This window comes from Rhipicephalus microplus, chromosome X (assembly GCF_043290135.1).
Source record: "Rhipicephalus microplus isolate Deutch F79 chromosome X, USDA_Rmic, whole genome shotgun sequence".
Taxonomy (NCBI): Eukaryota; Metazoa; Arthropoda; class Arachnida; order Ixodida; family Ixodidae; genus Rhipicephalus; species Rhipicephalus microplus.
The window spans coordinates 346947284-346971568 of NC_134710.1; the positions used below are offsets into that span (position 1 = coordinate 346947284).

General features: G+C 43.9%; 1 protein-coding gene across 1 annotated transcript in view; it reads right to left on the reverse strand.

Annotated features, from left to right (window-relative positions):
* Nucleotides 1-23503, reverse strand: part of LOC119161158 (uncharacterized) — a 131627-nt gene extending 108124 nt beyond the window's left edge. Inside the window, exons 1-2 of the mRNA XM_037413510.2 lie at nt 23338-23503; nt 3458-3602 (exon numbers count right to left, since the gene is read on the reverse strand). Of these exons, the coding sequence (XP_037269407.2) occupies nt 3458-3602; nt 23338-23386 (194 nt within the window). The 5' untranslated portion in view covers nt 23387-23503. The remainder of the gene's footprint in view (nt 1-3457; nt 3603-23337) is intronic.
* Between the last annotated feature and the right edge of the window lie 782 nt (nt 23504-24285).

Genomic DNA, 24285 nt, shown 5'->3' on the forward strand with positions numbered 1-24285 from the left:
GCTCATCAGGACATCCCTGGGAATGAGAAGGCGCGCGCCTTTGCTCGAGAGCTTACTAACCGAGCGGGGCGCCACAGCCCAAGTCAAAATAGTCCGCTTATGGCGCAAGACATCCCTGAACCCCAAATGAAACATGAGAAAATGTCTAGCCCGACCACATCCGAAGCTGGGAACTGCAGAAGCTCGTGCATATAAATAACTAAAACGAACACCTCCCCACTTGGAGAGGGCCCACCACATGAATTCCACAACATATGGCAAAGCATGTCCTTGTTGTAGTGAACGGCCTTCACTTTCTCATGTGACGTCAGAATGCGCAGGAAGACCACATGAGGCAAACTCGCCTGGGTTTCGAGCTTATTCTAAAGAGCCGTGGGAGACCGTCCTCGCTCGGCTAGGGCTTGAGCTCGAAAGAGGCTTCTTGGACAAGGCGGAGCGTGTAGAAAGGATCACTGGAGTCCTTGAATAGGGACCCACCTACTCGCTTTTTCTTCTTTCACCACTTCGTCTGAATAACCAAAAGTTTTTCCACCACACAATCATCATTACACCTCCATTGAAATTCGAGTGCCGCGTTCGGGAGCAAGCTCATGACCGTCGGTGAACCAGCCGAGCACCCCAGCCACTGATCCACCGAAGTGGACGAGTGAACCATATGTTAAGAGACACGGTGGTGTCTGACCCAGGGTTTTTCTAAAGTCTCCTTCTTACTGGAGCAAGGCAGGCTCCTTAGCCTCGCACTATGGCCTGCGAGATGGCGGGTGGGTGCACACCCTGCTCGCCCGCCATCTTTGAGGCTGTGCTCACACAATGTCCATTGTCACCATCGTCGTCGTAGGTCTCCGTCGACCATCGGCACACCTGCGGCGCCACTCCGAAACCTTCTCTGAGCAAGCGTATTGATAAAGAACATGGCGTCGTGTGTAGAACCGTACCCAGGGTAGTGTGTGCCTAGAGCGCAAATAGCGCGCATACTGAACGTGCAGGTGTAGCGCTGACGCCGCTTCGCCCGAATTACATAACCTGTGTAAAGAGCGCTACATTGCTCGCAAGCCGCTCGCACTTGGATCGTGCAGTGCTAGAGCATCGATCAATGGCCGTAAACTTAATAACATTAGAGTGTATAGAACCGGGGAGTGCCCGCAACGAGCTTCGAAAAGTGAAGCACATATATAATGAATACTTTTGTGGCGCTGCTGTCGGCAGTATACAATGGGTCGTGATTTTAGGAGTTGTGTGCGGCTCTGCCAAAGAGGTTCAGGAGTATAAATGCCCGCTTTTCATTTAAAAGGGCTCATTTGAATCGCACATGTAGATGTTGGATTTGTATTCCTAGTATTAATTGTGACAGCTTCATTTGGTTTGCCTTTAATTATTTGCGGGAGAAATTGCATGGACACTCTTAGGTAGATTTTGCTGCTCACGTTGACGTCGCCATCACTCACTGTATATGTATACGTAGTTATATATATAAAAACGCAATAAACAAAAATAAAATAATCAAGTCAAAGTCTCTGGCGCACTGAATCAAACTTTGGTCCTCTGAATCGTGAGTGCGAGGCGTTAACTACTGAGCCACCAAGGAGCACGCACTTCAATGTTCAAACGGTTAACTATTAATATCTACCACTTACCACCGATGACGAGCATCTTGGGGGGGGAGATTGTGTTTTCAGCATTACTATCAAAATGATGCAATGAGCACGCGTAGCCACATTGTCACGACAGGTGCGCGCTTTTATCTCTCACGCGCACTTTGACCCGCGAGGAGTAGGGGGACGACGCTCACGCCCGAGCTTTTATCTTTCAGTGGGGATGATATCCTGTGCGCGATCTTCCTATTTGTTGCTATCACGTTCATTGCTTTGCTTTTGTGGAAAAGCTGTCACTTCATGAAACATACCTTCACTTGCTACGGGTTGCTACAAAAAGTATGCGAAATGTTAAGTGAATAAGATGAAATTTGACAGAAAGCCTGTTTATTTATTATAAACGTAAATTATGCCCCCTAATAATTTAGCGACTACGAGACGCGTCCTGAGCATGCTCGGTACGCTGCTTCCTATCCCCGGCCGCTGGCTTGCTTCAAAAGAAAAACTGAAAGTAAATGAACTTTAATCAGCGGCAAACCGCGAAAGTCTGAATACTGAAAAATCAACTGTTCTGCCTGTTTTTTTAGTGTTCCTCCGGACACTAAAGAAAAAGCTATTTGGCTGGTAACTTGAATAAAATGATCAAAATGTGTACGCATATTGGTGAACGTGTTGACAATGTGGATACAAATGCCACATCCCGCAACTGATATTGCGATCACATAGTTTAAATGATAAATAACGACGGAATATAATGTTGTGCTCATGGCCAGCTTGAGTAAAACTAAATGATGGAAACCACTATTAGCGCTTGCCCTAAAGACGCTCGCTGTCCGATTTCGTCTACTTCAAGTTTACAGCTGATTTATGTAGCATTACATGCAACTACCGAAGCTACATTTAAGACAGAAAGGTAAACCAGTTAGGCTGTAACAAGTGATACAAAGAATGAAAATTCACCACACACAGGTGCGATTCAAACCTGGGTGTCATGAGTGGAAAGGGGGCATTCTACATCTGCACCCCTTTTCAGAGCCACGCGCAACTCTTAAACACGTTTAAGAATACTGACAGCAACACTTCAAGCAGATCGACCCTGTTTGGGCATCCCTTTGTGTACATTGGGGCTGCGGCCGTTCCGAACACTCCTCAGTTTTAGTACATTCTAGTAATCGACGAATCACGTAGACTGGCTTCCAAAGAGCTTCCCCTACCACCAGAATTCATGAAGTGAATACTGATGATGAAGCGAGAATATCAGCCGAGAGTGACGACGGAATTGCTTTCGCTGTAAAGAAAGACCATTTGTACAAAGCTTTGTATCAGGGGTCTTCTTTAGTGGTACAGGCTGTCACCGATTTCTTTGTCTCACTATACAAAAATAGGGGAGTTTACGTGCCATACCGCAAAATTATTATGAGGCATGTCGTATTCAGGAGGATGCTGAGTGTAGTTTCCAGACGCTGAATCGGCTGGTGCTAAACTGTATAAGCCAAACAATTTTTCATATTGCATGGTAAGGGTCTGACCAAGACTGCGTCGCCCTACCCAGAATTTCGCTTTCGAGAAGAGTGAACAACCACCCTTCCTATACATAATGTCTTGAGTGTATGCATGTGTGTGTACAGAGATAGATAGATAGATAGATAATTATATAGATAAGATAAATAGATATGCATACACACTGCAGAAGTTGCAATAGAAGAGTTAAGTCCGCACCTTCACCCACCTATCGCTCGCCTATACCCTCCGCAACAAGTGCCTCTGCACAGGTGTCTGTTGTAGTGAACCTCAAGCTTTGCAGAACAGTGCCAATTGCATAAACTATCCTGTGAGTTTTGCTGGTGATCAAATCATGAACATACGTGCAGAATTGCTTGTAGGTGTCAAGATTCTTTGGTGTTTGTTCCGGATTTGACAGAGTGTAGAGTTTCTCCACCACCTGTTCTCTCAGCTTTGCAAAGCACCGCACAGCGTTGCTGCAGTCATAGTCTTCAGATGCCGATCGCCCTGCGAGAAGAGAAGAAATAGTAAACTCAAGACATATACATATCAAGTCACACCACTGTATATACAAGGCCTTTCAGCTAACTTGCAACAGGTATTATAAAAAACAAGCTTGGTCCCTGGGTCATAGGAATGAGTAATTTATGCAAGTAAAAGGTGTTCTTACAGAAGTAGTTTAATGTTTATTGTACATTGATATAAGAGTACTTGCGCAAAGTATATTGACGTGTGCTCAGATTTGGGTGCATGGTTAAGAACCCCAGGTGAACGAAATTTCCGCAGCCCTCCACTACGGAAAAATTGATTTGCCGCACAAACTTGAAGAAAAAAACAAAGGAGACGGGAAAGAGCGCAGACTACCAACTGTTTATTGTCGTTTTTTGAAGCCAACATGTACGCATGCTATGCTGCGCTTCCACAATGCGCACAAAACCAAAGACGCCGCAAACAAAGCCGACCGAAAACAAATCAAATCAAAATTGACTGCCACCACAATGACAAAAGTGAAAAATGGCGAAATACAAAAGTGGTACCCACCACAATCTAAACTGCGTAATCCCAAGGTGTGCGCTCATCTTTTTTTATTTAGCTTTTATTATTTATTGCACCAAGCATCAACAAAGGCATGAAAAAATGAAAACGTACTCTAGAGAGTTTTGTTTAAAACCCCTAAAAATAGCGCTTAGCACCAAATAAAACAATAAATTAACATTTTTATATTCACTCCAAGCAGCCCTAATTGAGAAACTCGAAGAAGCAGTACGCCGAGAGAGGCTTATTGCCTTTTGATAGCGCGCACTCGAAGTTGATTAAGAGGGGTATTGTGTTGTCAGCTTGTGCAGAAGCCCTCGACAAGTCTTGCCCTCATCTGATGTTTCAAAGCTTCGAGAATCAGGTAGCTCGTCTGGGTGCGGCGTGATACCCAGCAGTTAATGTTGAGAGCTTAAGCAGACAAAGCGATAGGACAGTCTGGTTAAGCTATCTCACTCATGAGACTGACTTCTTGGACGCCTAACGTAGGCTAAGGTCACCTGCTCGTGGCAAGTAGGAGTTATTGAGTTCCACCAGAGGGGAATGCAACGCATGACATTGTATCTCTTGGGCTGGTCACAATTATTTCCAGGACTAGTGGGATCGCGGGAAGGTAGAGCCCGGCAAAGCCGGTGGGTGCCACTGAGCAATTTTCGGAAGAAAGTGATGCTATGACTGACGCAGGCGCTTGGGGTATAGGGTCGCCACCGGTGGGTGTGATAAGAAACACGCTGAAGAGACCGGAAGCTTAAAAACGACGCATTGAAGGAAGTAATCGCGGATGTCACGGTTAAGATGCATGACTGCCTTTTACAATGAACGGTGTGAGAGGATAGTGGGAGACATAAAAGACGTATTTTCAAAGCTTACAAACTCTGTGAATGTGGCGCGTTAGATAGCGTGCCCGGAGTTTGTTGTCGTGCACCTAGAGGTAATGAGGTCAACTCCCGTTGACGGAACTTTCTGTCTTCTGATAGTGCGTATTCTTTCGACATCACTTCTGCCGCGGAAATCCATCATTAAAGTCTTGGTGCACCCCGGCATAAAACACTTTCGTTTAAAAAAAACGAACGTAGGCATTACGTGCCGGCGTAGTATTGCTCCAAACCACATAGCACATCATGATGTTATTTCTAGCCCCGACACGATGGTCTAGTGGTGATGGCGCTGTACTGCTAATCCGATAGGAAATCAAATCTACAAGACAGCCCCATTAAGCTGATCGTCACAAGATTCGTCACTGAAGATTAACTTGATGAAAAACAAGTTAACAGCAAGATCGCCAGTGTACACAAAACTAAAAGTTTTTTTTTGTTTGGTTCGACTGGGGATGGAGTCTCCTTCTCCTGCACATCCTTCTCTCTAGAAGCCAAGTTCTACTTGGATTTTGTTAATTTTTTTCTAATTGGCACTGCCTTCTATATGCTTATAATGCGGGCCGGGAACTTGCTTAATTTTTTCTTACCTCACTTTAAAGAAAGCTAACCCGAAGGTAGCGGGATAGAATTTTGGGTGTGGCAGCTGCATGTTTGATGGAGGCAAAAATGTTGGTGGTCCATGTATATAGATTTAGATGCATGTCAAAAATCCCCAGATGGGTTAAATTTCCGGAGCCCTCCACTATAGCATCTCTAATATCCATATCGTAGTTTGGTGACATTAAACCCCAAATGCCATTATACGTTTTCCACTCGAAAAACTTCAGCAAATACCAAAGTCTGCCTGATGAAATTTCCAGCAGTAAACCTGAGAAAATAGCTTCCTTACAAAAGCTGAAGAGTTTGTTTAGAAACACCCGATTTTTCTGCCTATCCAAACTGCCCTGCTTCCGTTTCTTTTACAGCGTTTCTTTGGAGCACGCGAGCTGAAAAAAAAGAATACCACGTGAATATCACTTTGTCGTGGCACTCTGAGTGCCCTGAAAGTCAAGTTGAACAAATTATCAAAGGCCTGTCCACACAAAGAAGTCGATTAATAAGGCTATGATTGATTTGTGGGGTTTAACGTCCGAAAATCATGATATAATTATGAGAGATGCCGTAGTAGAGGGCTCCGGAAATTTGCCGTAGAGGAGGGCTCCGGAAAGTGCACCCAAATATGAGCCCTTGGGCCTCCAGCATTTTCTCCTCCATCGAAAATGCAGCCGCCACAGTCGGGATTCGACCCTGCGACCTGTGGGTCAGGAGCCAAGTAACTTAGCCACTAGACCACCGCGGCGGAACTAAACAGGCTATGGGGGACTGCGATGGACCTTAAGGGGTGGTAAGACCTACAAAAAAACTAAAAAAAAAAACGGTTCTGGGACTTAAATGCGGCTGCTACATGCGCTTCATTCACTTTTTTATCTACGTTCATTACCGCACTGCCATCGTGATCATCTCCATTGTTCCTCATCAGGCATTTGGTTATGGATGCTGTTTTCCCGTTCGACAATTTTCTCTGAAACGGTACACCTGTTTTATAGCTAATGTTCATACCAGACACCAATATGTTGTTCAATCTACCTCAGCGTTCGCAGCAGCCACTGGCCCTTATTTCAAGCTACATTTGAGGGTGCTAAATGCACTATGCGATAGGCGGCAGTCGCACGCTATTTTAAGTTCGTACGCTGTGAAAGAATGTGCGAAAAAATAAGCAGGAGAGTTAGCGCAGATTAAAAAAATCTTGTATTTCAGAACAACCTATACACTTTGCGTTGAAGATTTTTATGTCAAGGTACTATATTTCAAATGCATGGCATTTCTTAGCGAACTTCGGTGACTTGGAGCGTATCTATCTATCTATCTATCTATCTATCTATCTATCTATCTATCTATCTATCTATCTATCTATCTATCTATCTATCTATCTATCTATCTATCTATCTATCTATCTATCTATCTATCTATCTATCTATCTATCTATCTATCTATCTATCTATCTATCTATCTATCTATCTATCTATCTATCTATCTATCTATCTATCTGTCTATCTATCTATCTATCTATCTATCTATCTATCTATCTATCTATCTATCTATCTATCTATCTATCTATCTATCCGCCTACGATATTTAGATCTCAACCCCTGGGATGATGGTATTGATATTCAAATTGATATGGGATAACATGACTGTATGAAGAGTAGCAGTGACGAGTCATAAAATGAAAATCAATACATGTGTGTCATGAATGTCATAATTTACAATTCATGGTCTTGCAGCTGTAGCGGTGGTTTTGTTTACATGATAGTGCAAAACTAGTATGATACGACAAGACCGCATGGCGAACATAAGTGACGGACCCTAACAAGTAGATCATTACATGCATTTCATGTCGGTCATGACTACACGCCATGCTCATGGTTCACTAGTTGGCGTTTCGCTAGCTTCGCATAGACAAAATTTGGTATTACGTGAAGCGAACGGGCGGTGAAGGTAAATTGCACGTCAAAACATGATAACCTTGTCAGGCGTGTCTGTAGCAACATGACTACAAGCCACCCTAATGACGTGTCACAGTCGTTTCGCCGGCTTCACATAATACACTAATTTTGGTATTACATGGCGTGAATGTATGAAGAAGGTATGTGACTTGTGCAAACATGATAATCATGACATCATATGTGTCATGCGTGTCATGTAAGCACATGACTACTTGCTATGATCCTGACGTGCTCGAGGCCGTTTCGCCAGATCCACATATATCAAGTTTGGTATGACGGGACTTGAATAGGCGACTAAGGAAAATGTCGAGTCCAAACATGATAATCATGAGATGCGTGTCATGTAAAACATGCCCACATGATACGCTCATAGCGTGTTTGCGCCCGTTTTGCCAGCTCCACAAATACCAACTTAAGTATCAACTGACGTGAATAGACGAAGAAGGTAAATGACACTTCCAAAAAATATAAACATTACATGCAAGTCATGTTCGGTCATAATTTATGTCCACCTGGTAACATTGTGCTGATTTTAAAGTGACATATTAACCATCCTCATTGGTGCTTCGCATATAATGATTACCATTGTGCATGCGATCTGACAATTTTTTTTTCAAATTAATCAAGCTGTATTTTATATTGTGGGGCTTGGCTGATTGGATGAAAATATTATGCCGTGATGCTATGGCTAAGAACAAAAATCTCCCAATTATATACGTGTTTTGCCTATGTTTTTTTTTGAATACTTGTCGCAAGTTAGCTGAAAACACCCTTTATACGGCACATCTCTTCACTGTGCTTTCAGCCCTTCTACCCTACCTTTTTTTCTTTCTCAACGTGTATGCATCCTGGCTGTATTCCAAGTGCAGAATAATAATTAGAGTTAAAGTCATGCAGGTCTGTGCGCATTCTCCAAAAAATAGATCGTTCATTTTGTTTCCTTGCAATTGAAATGAAAATAAGCTAGGACTTATTCAATTATGAAGTTAGTATGAGATCGCCTGCTTGCTTATTACTGCACTTAGTCTATTCCTTTTTGATTGATTTCTTCTTTTCTGTCTGTTTTTTTTGTAACATTTTATCTTTGACTGGAGTTTTTAACGGTAATTAACGTGATGCTTTCCCATATGAACCATACACGCACGATTTTCCTCACTTTTGGCTCACAGTCAGGCTTCTAAAGCCTGTTTCACATGCAAGTGATTTTTCCCCAAGAATGAAGGAGCAGCATTCGTGCGTGCCCAAATCAGGTTCTTCAAGCGGAGACTGGACGCTGCGGTGAATATAGCCAAAGTTGGAAAACTTAGCTTGCGGCTAAGGTGGTCAGAGAAGGGAAGTGTGATGACCGGCCTCCGAGGGCTGGACCAAAAGCGCGTTCCTGCCGCGTGATAGCGTTGTCAGTGGGTCAGCCGTGTTTGACCAGCGTTGTCTTCTTGCCTCTGGGCCGGCAAGGGATTCGACTGGGCTCATTTTTAACACTAGAGTGTTTACGGTGCTGATGGGCCTGTTTATTTAGTGGTGTATACGTCTAGAAACTATGAAAATCGTAACATGTAAAAAGCAGCTTAGAAAAATTACTCCTGCAGACAGACTGATTGGAACGACCCTGCGTGTGTCGCCCAGTGGATAGTTATAGAATTTGGATTGTTATAGTGATTCAAAGAGTGGAACTCAATGAAGTTTTTTTTAAATACAGTAGGATGATGTATCAAAACAGAAGAGTCGTGGTTTGATAGAAGTTTATTGGAAACAGTACATGAAAATGTTACATAACCAAGGGCTTCAGCTTCCTGACTTTTTTTCTGCGTAGCATGCTGGTTGTGCCCTCTAAGCAGATAATGGACATGCGTAATGCTTTTTTCTGGCTCTTTCCATTGCAGCTCTGCTGCTCATGAGGCGTGTTGGCGTGTTTCCCATCAGGCCGTCGAACGCGCTAATGTGACGAATTGTAGAAACCTCTATACGCACCACGTCTTCTTGTTCCCTTCATCAACCTTCATCTCTCTTTCCTTCCCCCTTCCCTTATCTCCTGTGTAGAGTAGCAGGCTAGAGCAAACTAGCTCAGGCCGACCTCTCTGCCTTCTAATAAATTCTTACTCACTCATTCACTCCACTTTTATATTGTCTTAAACATTTACGAAATACATACCCGCTTTGAGTCAAAATGCCTTTCGTAAACTGCAGAATTATCTTGCAGCGCCTTTTCTGGCCTTGGTATGAAAAGTGCTTACTTTTCTAAATTATTCTTGTGGGTATGGTGCCCGAAACAGCTAGGCATAGTGTAGGTCTCCTAGATTTTGCTTGCACCACTGCCTGCACCAGTTCTGAAAAGTGTCACAGCAGTGCCAGCAGTGCTGTGGGCGCGCAGCACCGGTTCAGCAAGTGCAGGTGCAACTGCGATACTAAAGTGCGGCGGCTACTGCCAAAATGAACATGCAAGTGCAGGAAGCGTTCGTGGTGTGCATCGCGGTGTTGTTTACCGTCGATACATCCGGCATGTTTTGATGGCGTTGTTTACCAAGACACTGCCCTGCTGACTCTCTTCATGCCATTAAAAAAGTGGCGCGAGATTGACTCAACTATTTTTTCGCACGCGCCCTTAACCACACGGAGCGTGATCTGCTCCAACCTTGAAGGGAGGAAGCGGCGCACGCAATGCGGCACCTTTTTGCACTTCCTTTTGAGCAAGTGCAGGCCGGCGGAGAGAATTCATGCTGCACTACGCTTGTACCAAGAGAAAACGAAGGAGCCAGTGCAGAGCATGCGCGTGGTACCAGTGAATCGAGGAGAAAGGTGCTGCACCCGTTTAACTGGTGCCACCAGTGCAGCAAAAACAAAGGGTCTCTATTTCAACGTAGGACTTGTGGCCGCAGCCACAACCTGGCACAAAACACCACCTCTGCGTCTTTTTCCTTCCCCATTGACAGCATTCTTCAGGGCATTTAAAATATCGACGACATGCACAGACGCCATCTCCTTCAAGCGATCGGAAAGTGATAGAGAAACAGGCCGTACTTCTCTGAACACGACCGCTAACTTGCGCTCACGGAGACACGAAAAACGTATGCTCACAGTGACCCCATGAAGTCACAGAGTTTTATAGAGTAAAGGCCGTGGTCGCTTGAACTGGCCATATTCCCTGGTGAGAGCAAGGACATGCGTTCCGGCCGTCGACTTGAGAAGTAGAATTCCACGCAGGTCACTGAAAAAGAATTTCATGATGTGACTCAACAAGGAAAGAGCGCGAAGCGTCCTGCCACGGCTAAGAAAAATAAGGCATTCACCAGGGTCTTCATTTTTGTACTCCCCATTAGCAACACCTCTATCTCTCATTGTTACGCATGCTCATTTGTCCGCGTCTTTGGTGGTGCTTTTCGCGCGAGGAACCATTGCGCTGCACAGCGCGCGAGATTGCAGCCTGTCAAAAGGTCCTGCCACACTGTCCAGCTGCTCTCTGTGACACTCAGTGCCAGAATTCGTGGCATGCTGGAAAAACATACATGTTCTTCGGCGAGAACAACATACAGTGTGCTGTTAACAAAGAACAGCAGTTGATTTCAGACACCCCTGCAGCAATGCACGCCTAGAGGCATGCACCTAAAATACACGGTCAGACGCAACCAATTGAATTTCACTGCGTTCCAACGGCAAAGGCGTGTTGTTTGAAAAGATGATTGATTGATATGTGGGGTTTAACGTCCCAAAATAACCATTTGATTATGAAAGATCCCGTAGTGAAGGGCTCCGGAAATTTAGACCACCTGGGGTTCTTCAACGCGCAACCGAATCTGAGCTCATGGACCTACAACATTTCCGCCTCCATTGCAAATGCAGCCGCCGCAGCCGGGATTCGATCTCGTGACCAGAGAGAGGGGCAGCAGCTGAGTACCTTAGCCACTACACCACCGTGGCGAGGCATTTGAAAAGATGTGATACTTTGGCTTTCCTGCTCACCACCGCAGTATTGATGGACGCAAATTTTCGCTACAGCAAGAATTGCTGCGTAGTCCCCGATCTGGGCCACGAAAATTTGTATATACAGTAGCCAAGGAACCGGGACAAAGAGCGTATCATGAATACCATGCTACCTTTCGTTGGTGAAACTGTGCCTAAGGTGAGTTACTGAATCATTGAAAAATCAAAGAGGCCTGCTATTTAGACTGAAAGCATAAAAATCCGAGCGCTAGAAAAGATGTAGGTCATTTGGAAAATTTCCATGAAGAGTGTGCTCACAAAGCCACAGGATGACTAGAAACACGGCCAAAGTTTACCACTGAGGCTTTTTATAATAACATTTGTTGCGACCCGAGCGAACAGGACATCCTTTCTTTTGGGGACCTTAGCAAGCGTAGGCTTTTGCTAATCTCGTCGACCTACTCACGTCGCCTCCTGTGCTAGCCCATTTCGACAATTCTGCGCCTCCCGTAGTACGTAGCGATTCCAGTGGTCATAATATAGGCGCTACCCTCGGCTGAAGTGAACGTGGTCACGATTACGTCATCGCTTACGCCAGGTGCCGTTTCCCCCCACGATACTTCGTCAAGGTTTGATACCTCAGAATACTTGCCTCGTACTAGTGATTCTGGCACACCTTCGTTCGACTGTTCTGGCCCAGCTTCACGACATGCCGGTGGCGGGGAACTTCGGCGTTTCCCACACCTATGATCGTGAACGCCACTGGTTGTGCTGGTTAGGATCATATAGGTCACTACGTCGTTACGTCTGTTGTGACGTCTATCAGCCACGCGAGAAGTCAACACTCCCACCTGCTGGCCGTTTGCAATCCCTCGATGTCCCTTATGAGCCGTTTTCGGGTCGGCCTCGACTTGCTTGGTCTGTTTCCTACGTCAGTCTCGGGAAATCGAACGATTGCCGTTGCCATGGACTATGCCACACGGTTTTCAATTACTCGCGCACTTCCGACAAGCTGCGCGACCGACGTAGCAGACTTCTTGCTCCACAAGGCCACCCTTCAGCGCGGAGCACCGTGGCAGCTAATAGCGGACCGTGGCAGGCACTTTCTTTCTAGGGTCATCAACGATGTTTTCATGTCTCGCTCAACCAAACATGAACTAATCACGGCCTAACTAAGTCATTACAGACATTACACACGAACCAAATCTTTAGCTATTGTGCATGAGTGGCAGTTTGTGTGTGTATTTTTGCCATTAGACTCAATCAGATTTCAAAAAAAGGTGAGGATGAGTGTATGCTTAAAATAACATGTCCACAGAGCAATTTTCCTATCTTCGTCCCATATTATGGTGCTGAGAGACAAAAAGTGGCCGCTGCACGCAATACTCAAAGTTTTGTCCGACTGTGCGCCGACCACCGGGATCGAGATGCAGCATCGCCTTTTGTCACTCATGCCTATAATACGTCATGGCGCGAGACGGCCGGCTATTCGAATTTCTTCAAGTTATTTGGCCAAAATCTAACCTTGCCTAAGGACACGATGATGCCTTCTTTGATGTACCCAGCCACTGAATACGCCCACGAGGCTATAGCCCACGCCGACCATGGACGTCAACTTGCACGCGTTCGGCTAACCGACTCACAAGCAGGCCAACGATCTCGTTATCAAAGCCATCACCAAAACGCCCTCTTTCTTCCAAGATCTCTTGTCCTCCTGTGGTATCCAGCACGCCGTGTTGGGCTTTCTGAGAAGCTACTGTTCTTGTACACCAGATCATACCATGTGCGTTTCCGAGTGACCGACGTCACGTTACACGTATCATATTGAACACTTGTCTTGGTCCTCGTAGACTCAACCCCGCACTGACATTATTCACGTTGTCTGTCTGAAGCCTTATCTTATACACCACACTCGACCAATGCATGCGTATGGTGACCACTTTTACTGTCGTATTTCTCCGCCTGCACCGAGTCGGTGCTTTTTCCGCCGGAGGGTAATGTTGTGCCGCTTACCTAGAGGACAAAGAAGTGAAAATAGGTGGTTCTTGTTCTCGCCATATTGCTTGTTTTCATCCTGATTGCTGTGACTGTAAATATTGTAACACACCCTTTTTTCTTGTCGTCTTGCCACAACAATATAAGCCTAATAAAGTCGCCACAAGAGCACCATGACTCTTACGTGCAAACTATGCATTTCGTGACATCTCTGCTATAATTTTAATGTTATGACGTTTCATTTATATTCCTCATATAGTCATGCAGTCCTTATGATCCGTGCCAGTTTGGTACTCATCAGTGTTAGCGCTAACATGTAACAAGTAACGCCATTAGCGGCAACGCGCTACCACTCTCGGTAACCTAGTAACGTACTCGTTACAATGTCGTAACTATAATGGATAATGCACTTACACTTGTTTTTAACGTGTCGTGTCATGTTACTCGTTACTTTTTCACCTCGTAGGTGCCGTTTTCTCAAAACTAACCCCGAAGAATTTGGTTGTCGCAATGTAGGACAGCTGTCCACCCGTAGGCTTTGACAAAGAAAGCGAGTGCGGAATCGCGTTTTTGTTTCAGAAATTGTGGAGAAAAATTTGTTAAACGCACTGACTTCATGTGGCGAGTTACGGCAATCGCTAAATAAGCTTAGAGGCATCCGCGGAATCCACCATGACAAACTGTAGAGACACGCTTTTTACGGAAGTGGATCGCAGAAGGTGGATTACTGGCCCCTGCGTCTTTTTTGCATGTCTAAAAGACAGGCTGCCCGAAAGGAAAGCGCCTCGACTGCGTTAATTCATACCACGTTCTCACTGTCGCGCTTCGTACGTGGGGGAAGCTAATAACTTCTCCGAGAGCCGACAGCAACATAAAACCGGTGTTTACAAGTCCGATTGACAAAGGAGTGCACTCGCGGAACACAGACCAATTTATGAGTGGCTTTTCATGGATTGCTGGCCCATCGAGGAGACAGCCGGTAACTTAACTGGTCTACAGGTGCCCTACCAATTGCGAGCGTGTCCAAACAGAATTCTGCACACCATAGACAATACGCGTGACCCCATAGTGGGAAGAACATCTAAAAAAACTTCCTTGTAAAAGTATGCGAATGGAGAACAACACTTCAATTTTCTTCTTATGGAGGAAAAAAAGCCTTTTATTTTTTTACCTTGAATGGCTCATTTTCTTCTTACCCTCTATTTATACTAAAGCTGCTAATCAAGCTGTATAAGGTAACTATTATTGCTACTTGGAGCTACGCGATTCATTCTGCAGTTCTGTACGCTCCTAATGACCAAACTTTTGCATAAACTAGAATAAAGTTGTTTCTCTATCTTGCGTAAACTATAAGTCAGGCTCTTTCTTTTGTCCCTCTTTCGTCTTTCGAACTCAAGTGACTGTTGCTTGCAGAAAAAATTATTTCTTGTATACTGAAATAAACACTTCATTCTTAGGTTTTGTTTATAATAATTAGAGCTATTACAGTTTCTTTTACGTACACTTTCAGGATACCAGTGTTTGCTGACTCTATGTTGCTCTGGCCTATGCCTCTTCTCTGAGTGCAGACTGAAACGGGGTTATTATGCATGCATTCCTGCAACAATGCGTTCGTACGCCCGCGTGCTGCAGTACACGAGGTGAGCCAATACTTCCACGAGCAGACAACACTCCGCTGGCGCTCCGGATTTCCGTATAAGGCTTTGCAGCCACAATAGGTGGCGCGGTCAATTTCAGGAAAGGTTCATTGAGCCCATTGAGACAACCTACCACACTAGCAGTTAAACTTACAGTGTTTGAGGCGGTATCTAGAAATACAATAACCAAATATACATGGCATTTCCCTCGATTACTTTTTGTGCGGTAATTGGACATTAGCAAACTTAAAATTTGCGGCTAACTGAATATGGGTGTGACTCACTTAGTGAGTTGTTATAATCTGCTGATTCGCTACAACGTCAGCATCAGGAAGGCACTAAAGCAAGAGCGTAAGTATTGAGACCAGCTTCTGAACGACTATATCACGCGAAAAAGAGACAGTTATCGATTATTATTTCGAACATTTGGAACATTCACCCAGCCCATTATTCTTCATCGTATATTTCCGTGATGCCTCGGTACATGTTAATGCGAATTATATAAAAAAAAGCGCTAATGCCAAAAAGATGCGCAATAATTCGAGCTATGAATTGTGATAGGGAACATCATGACTGTATAGGCCCATCAAGGAGCGACAATTGGTTTTTAGAACTTAAAAAAACATTGATTTTATCTTTTTACCATGCATGTATGCTTCTGATTTAACTCAACCCAGTAGAGTAGGGTGGGGTGAAATGCGAGACAAACCTTAAAAAAAGTGAACACCAAAAAAACATCATTGTAACAACTTTCCTTTTGGTACAAGATATGTGCTACATATTTATTACCACGTTGTTACCATTAAAAATATTTCAAAAATAAGTTTTAAAAACACTCAGACGCATTCTGCCCCAACCTGCGGGGCACTAGGAGACGCTGCGTGCGGAAAAAAGAGACGCTGTGAAAAAAATTGATCCCTGCAGATTTTGTAATAAAAAGACTGCTAATTGACTCGGGGGGCCCTCACGCAACCTAATAGAGCCCAAGCCTTGGACTTCACGCATTGAATCCAGACAGAACGTGGTGTTTTCTTGCTCGAAAACTCCTTGTAGATAAAACGCCACCAGTAATTTCTTGTGCTAATGTTGTGTTTTAATTGTTGAACGCTTCAACCTTATTGACTTATACATCAATTGGACTCTAGATACGTTCCGACGTATCTCTTTGCCTATTTTTGCCGTTTTGATGCAGAAACTCTAAGGCATTTCATGGCTTTCAACTTCGTTTGCTGGGTTTTGCCAGATAAAGACTTTAAAACTGTGCTAAATTCAGATTTAGAACACTCGTTTTTTTGATGGGGTTATTGAAGAAATGTTGTTAAAACTCAATCACTAGACGTGTATGTGAACGACTTGACTTTGAGACTCCGTCATTTTTTTATGCATCTCTTGCGAGCATTCTTGGAAACACGGAAAAACCTCGATGCAGCGCGAACAAATAGAGTGATGTTCGGAATGGCAATCAGCGCTTTTTCATGTCATTTTCCTCCCAGGAAGCTTCATAATGTCACAGGGTCGTGACGTCGAATAAAGCAGAGACTGTACGTCAAAGATGAAACTGTTTATTTGAACTGAACTTCTGGTCAATTCGATGAACGTCTGATTACAGCGATGAACATTGGCACTGATAGCGGCGAACAGAGCGTTGGCCGTCAATCAACTGAGAAACGGTAAAGCGCGTTGGCAATGTATGCAAGTGCCATCGATTATTCCAGCCTTAGGCCCGTATTCACAAACGCTCCTCCACTCGACCCTTCACTCGAAACGCTCCTTAAGTGGCATTTTCCGATTCACAAACCGCCCTTCACTTGAAACGCTTCCTTCACTTGAAAAAATCTTGAGCGTTTCCTCGAGATTGTCAAGGAAGCGATCGAGCTACCTTGAATCGTCCCTCGAGTGAAATATTTGCGCCAGCATCGCATCCATGGCGGAGCCCGTCTCACTTTGACGGCGTTTCTCGATCAAGTAGGCTGCCACCGCCGCGTTCTTTCGACAATGACTGCGCGCGTTTACTACGGATCTGTCTTCGAACGGTTCAGCAATGGCTACTGTGGCGCCGGGACAAGCGGGCGTGGTGTCAAAAGAAGCACTCACCAGTGCCGTGATGTGTTGCGTTCCGTGCATGAGCCAGTGAATTACCTGCCTTCGGGTGTGCGTATACTCTTCGTGCGAGTGCTCCATGACTTACTGCGGATTCCAGTGCTTTGAAGTGTTTTGATGAAGCTCGCACACCGCATCAGTTCAAGCGTGGTGCGAAAGCTTGACAAGCAAGCGGCATAGCAAACTTTTGATGCGCTGGGTTCACCGTACTTTAGAGTTGCTTTCTCTCCGGTGAACCTTTGCTGCCCTAGCCGAAATTTACGACGAAGCACACCTCCGTTAGACGACCATCTGTACCAATGAGAAGGTAAGTTCTCCTGTGTTTTTTTATTTTTTTCCCTGCTTTGGTCAGATTACTATTAAAGACAGTTTAAGAAAAGCAGAACACAATACATTGGGCGCAATGAGTGTGCTGCTGTAGCTACTACGCGTGAAACATAGCTTCTTTATACAGTGTCTATGCAGCTCACAAAACCAATGGACAACCAAGTACACATTTAGGGAATCAAGCACATGATCATGCTTGTGCAACCTGCATGTACGCAAAAGTGCGTCGAGTGTCGTATGAAAACGCAAACATATGAAATATAAATACAGCAGATACATAATGAGAATGTTTTTTTTTAAATTTAACCCCATTCCTACCCCCCGAAGAAGAATTGCTGGCTATGGCACTGATTCGTGCAATTAGATAATAAAATCATATACCCATATGCCTGGTCAGCTGCCCAAGTGCCTGAGTCAAACATGTGTCAAAATAGTCAAAGCTCAATACTTCAACCATGTCTGTTCTTGAACGCGAGACATACTAATGATTGTGTGCACAGCTAGAATTAAAGAAAAATGCGGCTTTTGTATCCAAGCTATTACGTTTTTCTAATATTATTTCTTGCCTCTTTTGTGCACGGGACCAGCTGCCGACAGAAGAACACAGAGAAAAGGCCTCCTAGAATCTGTCGTATTATCAATGCATTGCAGAGTTTGCACGACTGTATACAAAAGCACAAAAACAGCAGTGAATGCGTGCAGCTACACTGCACTAGGCGCGCTATGGTGTCTACTTCCTTAATCTTACTTATGATGTCCTCCGAGCTCGTTCTTTATTATTACAGTGTGTAGGTTGCATATGTTTGATTGATGAACACTTTTCATTTGCATTCTTATGTTTGCCACGTTGCTCCTCATCAGCCACATGTAATAAAGGTCCATTTTCCATTCACAACTTCTCTTTTGTTCATTTATTATACATAATTATCGTCGTGTTTGTCTTTTCATGATGAGACAGGACTGCAAAAACCACTTCTCCGATTCTACAGGAAAGCAGTTCTAGAAAAATTAAACTTGTTTTATATAAAGCAGCACCACTCCTCTTCCACGGAACTGAGATGGCGTGGTTCTAACTGGTAGACTTGCTAATGATGCAGCAATAGCGGATATTTTATTTACAGGGTTCTGACCAGATGTATCCGCGATGGCTGCAATACTCTTGAGCATTTTTCACCGCTTTGTTGCACTGGTCTTCAATAAATCAGCAGAATAATATACGCTGCTCTTGACGACACTTTCTCGAAGGTTGAGAGAGCCCACAGGATAGTTTTTAAAACAGAACAGTGCCAAAAGTCAGACGCGGCTTCAATTTTATGATTCCCCAAAAAATAAAACATCCCCTATAATTTATGTTGTGCCGGGGCTTTGGAATGCAGCACAGACACCACGATCCTTTTTAACAGGTATTTACAGTAGTTATATTGCAAAATAAAATCCAAAACATTAGTGCGAAGGTCATTCATGCACTAACGATTGTGCTTCTGAGCATGCAGATGAAGGAGACGGGAAAAAATTTAAGACGTTCCCGCTGTGTGAACTTGGAGACGGAAGCTACACAAATTTAAAGGTTACTTCTATGCGAATCTGTCAAATTAGACGCATCCACAAATGCAGGGCAAATAGAAAAACAATGCAAAAACAATAACTTATTCCTTGGAAGTTTAAAATGTTAAAGTTGACACACACACACACACCAGTCTCTGTTAACCAACTATATATGTTACTAAATGAAGAAAACAACTTTACAATGTATTTTTCGTCAATAGTGAAAGAAAGGCACACGATCGCTTTTCTTAACTTGCGTAGCAGTCTAATACGAACGCTCAGTATAACATGCCTACTTTTTTACGCTACCCTGGTATAACCTTGAATATCAGTTGCGAGCAATGTCTTTCAAATTTCCTATTATACGCAGAGGAACAACTACGAAAGCGCCACGGTGAAATTCGCAGTAAATGAGAAAAATAAACATTGCACAGGCCCCTGAAATTAGGAACTGTGCACGTACTCCCGTAGCGTGAACGAATTTACGTACGAGTAATCCTTATACATAATGCGGTGGTGAATGCTAAAAGCACGCCAACATACTGCGATATATAGTAAAAAATACTCATTCCACCGCGTTATACATTGGGTGGCTACATAAGGGATCAGAAGGCTCTCAGTAAGCGAAAGTAAACAAAGCAACAAGTCATCTATTGCGCTTCCTGTCATCACTCACGTAGTTCGTTAGTCACCCCGGCGAAAGTAGGCTCTCAAACGACACACACGCACACACTACCGTAAATATAAACTGCAATTAATAGACGCATACAAGACAAAATAAACTAAGCAGGTGGACACGTTCAGCAGCAGACGAAATGCCATCAGCTGTTCGTTCAGCTGCCTGGGTTCGACTGTTTCTAGACTTGAAGGAGGGTTTCGCTAACTCTATCAGCACAAGGCTTAGGGAAACAACACTACTACTCTAAATGCACGTATTTTGCTGTAATGTCAATTTAGAAAAAAGAATAACTAGAAAAGGTGTTCTCTTAATGTACATGGATAGACAATTCTTTACCACAATTGCGCATACTCTCGTTATCAGGCGCTTTTCTCGGCGCATGCAGTTCACTCAAGTGAAGGGAGCATTGCCAAGGCCTCCTTTGGCAAAGGAAGTGTGGAGGAGCGTCCATGAAACGCAGCGGCCCCTTGAGTGGAGGAGCACGCTCCACCTTGAGTTCGTCAAGTCGAGGGTAGCCCTTGAGTGAAGGAGCGTTTGTGAATACGGGTCTTATTATTGGTCACCGCGCAAGCTCTAGAATCCTCTAAGAGTTTGTGTCTTGCGCGCAATATTAACAGAACAATCTACAATAATCGCGAACCTACGAGAACATTTAGGCGCAGGTTGCGCTAAGCATTCCCGACAGACTTGGCGCAAAAACGGATTGAAAGACGAGGGAAAATAAGGAACCCACGTGGCAATATGAAATACTCTTGCGTTTACAAACCTTCCTAAACTAGAAAAATTTTATATATAGCAATTGTAAGTTAATGGTTCAATTATTAAGACACTCTCTAAGGCAATTGGATGCATGTTCGCCTCGTTTGCTCTTTTCACATGCCAGAATAAAAAAAACAACAACAAAATATCCGCTTTCCCCTAGCCACAACACGAACAAGGCATTTGGTGCTATGTAGTTTGTATTCTAAAGTAACAAAATAGTCATTTAAGTTGCTGCACTGATGCAGGAGTACTTTAATGCAAGGATCCGAAAACTTGGCCAAGCGGAATTTACACCCCCCCCCCTCTCAACGAGTCACGAACAATCTCACACCAGCCTCGTAATTTTTCCGTACGCAATCATCGACTTTTACACTTTGAAGAAAAAAAAAACAGCACTCACTGCTGAAAAAAGGAAAAAAATAGTGTTTGTGTCACCTAATGATGATATGCGGGGTTTAACGTCCCAAAACCACTATATGATTATGAGAGACGCCGTAGTGGAGGACTCCGGAAATTTAGACCACCTGGGGTTCTTCAACGTGCACCCAAATCTGAGCACACGGGCCTACAACATTTCCGCCTTCATCGGAAATGCAGCCGCCGCAGCCGGGATTTGAACCCGTGCCCTGCGGGTCAGCAGCCGAGTACCTTACCCACTAGACCACCGCGGCGGGGCGTTTGTGTCACCTACAGAGACCGGTAAAATCAAAATGTCGCGTTTTTCACTGTGTCTCTTTTTACCCCTCCTTACCCTACTTAGACAAAAATTAGGCTAGTCAGACAAAAATACTTTTAAACGAAGGAGTCAGACTGATTGATCAGAGTGCAAGGCCTAACTTACGTAACCTTTTAACCACTTGCAGAAGTGCAACAAGAGTACAGCACTATTATAATGCAGCGCAGTAACTTCCTGCCAATGGTCCACCTCGGTGTGTCAATGGCGAGGCTGCTCGGCTGCTGACTTAAACGTTGAGGGTTCGATCGCGGCCGTGGATGTCATATATAAGTGGAGCCGGAACAGTGGAAGCCCATACACTTTGCAATGCTATTGCGCGTTAAAGAAGGCCACATGATCAGAATTTCCGGAGCCCTCAGCTTCAGCGTCTCTCATAATCCTATCCTGGTTTTGGAATTTAGAACTCCCCATATTATTATTACCAGCCAATATCGCATAGAAAATAAAAGCGTCCATTCGAGTATAGTGCATCTGTCACGCCCTTAGTTGACGCACATGATTCAAGTGACGCTAACGCCTCACTCCCGGGCGAGCATGAAGCGAGCGATATTGGGGCCTGATGTAAAATTCCTCTTCAAGCTCGTTGAGGCGTATTCAGTGATATCACTCATAAATGAAAACTAAGGGCGTGATAAGTATTGTTCTCGCAGTTTGTTCCGCTTTGCTCTTTTGTCTTAGTCTAAGTGGCCGGAATTTCGCCGCAGAAAATTAAAAAGAATGACAGCAGTACAGACATTGTGAACTTCTGTGAGCTGTTACTAGTCTCTCTTATTCTACTCTGGTGCTACTTTGATAGCAATATTCTTTGGTGTAAAAGGTAATTATGCTAATATACACATTATCTCAGGTGGTTTTCAGATGCATGTATGTGTTCACACAGATACAAGAAAGAATATTTGTATATCACCACAATTCATTTATATCATAAAAATAATAATAAACAGGTATAGTTTACCGTTAGCGTTATAGTGGGCTTTAAGGGTGTAGCGTTAACGTGCAGCAAACGTTCGTTGCCGACAGCGGAATAGCGTTTACGTGGTTTACGTGCCCCAACTGGGATGGTGCCGCCATACATCGAACATAGAAGAGCTAATAAGTTAAAGAACAGTGAGAACTAAAGAAAACGAGAATATTTGACTGTGTCGCAGCTGGAAGCAATGCTACAAGTTAATTTTAGTGGAAATAAAAGTACGTTAATATAAACCACGCACAAAACGCGAAAACACTTATGTTTCGTATTCATTCCCATAGACCTTTTAATTAGGCCTAGAGACGTTAAAAACAGTTTATCTCCAAATTTACGCCAGCTTATTCGTAATACTCGGTCATCAAAGCTACCTGAAGGCAGGCCAAGCTATTTTAAAGAGTCGTTTTCTGCGAATGAAGTGAATGTTTCAACAACAACAACAACGCGAACACGTTAACGTTAAATATGAAAAATAGCGTGCGTACGGTAAGTGGTAAGGGGTGACATACGCCTCTGCCTGCGCGCACAATGATCCCGCTATCACGGTAAGCCCGCTATCCCGCTAAGCGCGGTATGCTTACGAGATCGCCGCAGTGAAGGGCTTCCGAAATTTTGATCAGCTGGTGTTTTTTATTAAGCCCCATGACGTCACACAGTACATGATCCTCTACCTAGTCGACTTCATCAAAATGCGACCGCCGCTGCACTAGGTATATCATATGCGTAACAGAGATTAGCGAGGCCATTAGAAACAAGCTGATTTGGTGCGAATACCTAATTTCAGGAGCTGTCTATTGTAAACCTTGAAACTATATTTGCCTGTAAATTGACAATGCTTTTTGTATAAGGTAGCGTTGCAAAAGTCCTTTGACTAAATGAAGCCGTAAACAGTCCACAAAGATAAAAAAAAAATATTGACTCGCGTTGGTTTGACAATGCCGAGACTCGTATGCCGTTAGAGAAACATTTTCGCCGTCAAGCGGATATTGCGGCACGTTACATTCATGAAAACGCTGGGCGGTATGATAATGTCCGTGGACGGCTACGGCTCAAAAGATTGGCTTTCAATAACTGTTGCTGTTTGAAGTGAAACGTTCTTATTCCTGCAATGCGTTCCCACCTGTAAACAGCAGGATGAGGAAGGTGACGATGACCGTTGGAATCATCATTGCGTTTTGACGTGTAGACCTTGCCTCGCTTCTCTCTGACCGGATTACGGGCGTTCCTCGGTCGCAGCTGCTCTCTTGTCGACTCTTTATCCTCTTGTGCTGCAACGCGTTGGGTCGCACTCGTAATTTCTAGATAACGCCCAGGCACGATTGTACATATATACACGCGAGCGCAGGGCGATATGGATGAGAGGCACTCGCGGTGACGTGCAACCAATTGATAAGAAACTTTGCCGTTGCGCTCAAGCGTCATACCTCCTCGCTAAATACGTTAGCTCCACAATAGGCAATCTTTTAATTAACACGCCACTTTGGTACGGAGTGTGTGAACTATCAGGTCAAGTTAGAGGGCACATTTGTGCATCTTTACTCTGAAATACATCTCTGAAATACCCTGAAATACATGAAGTGCATCTTTACTCTGAAATAGTTTTCAAAAAACTTTTGGGTTACCTTTCAGCATGTTAGGAAGTGCAGTGTTAAAAATTAATGCCTAGAGGCTTTTAGCACTACTTCTAAATTTCTGGAAAGCTGCATTCTCATAAGCGTCCCATTTATGTTGACATTGCGAATGCTTTTTATTGCGAAAAAGGCATTTTTTGTGAGAAACACGGTTCAGTTATCTGTTGTATTATGGTGCTTTGCTCTTTAAAAAATTTTAATGTAAGTGAATTGATTGTATAGTTTCTTTTTCTCTTGAACATTTGTCAGTTCAATTCAAATGAACGGTTATCGAAGTTTGCCAAAACTGATATAAAAATGCTGAAAGGGCCCTGTTAACAACCTCTATGTTCCCTCTCCTGTTTTTCTAATTGTTTTAAAGCGGTTGTGCGCTGGCGACAATGACAGAGTCATGGAATAATGTAAAACGTTGTGATCACTTAGTTAGTCCTGGTAGT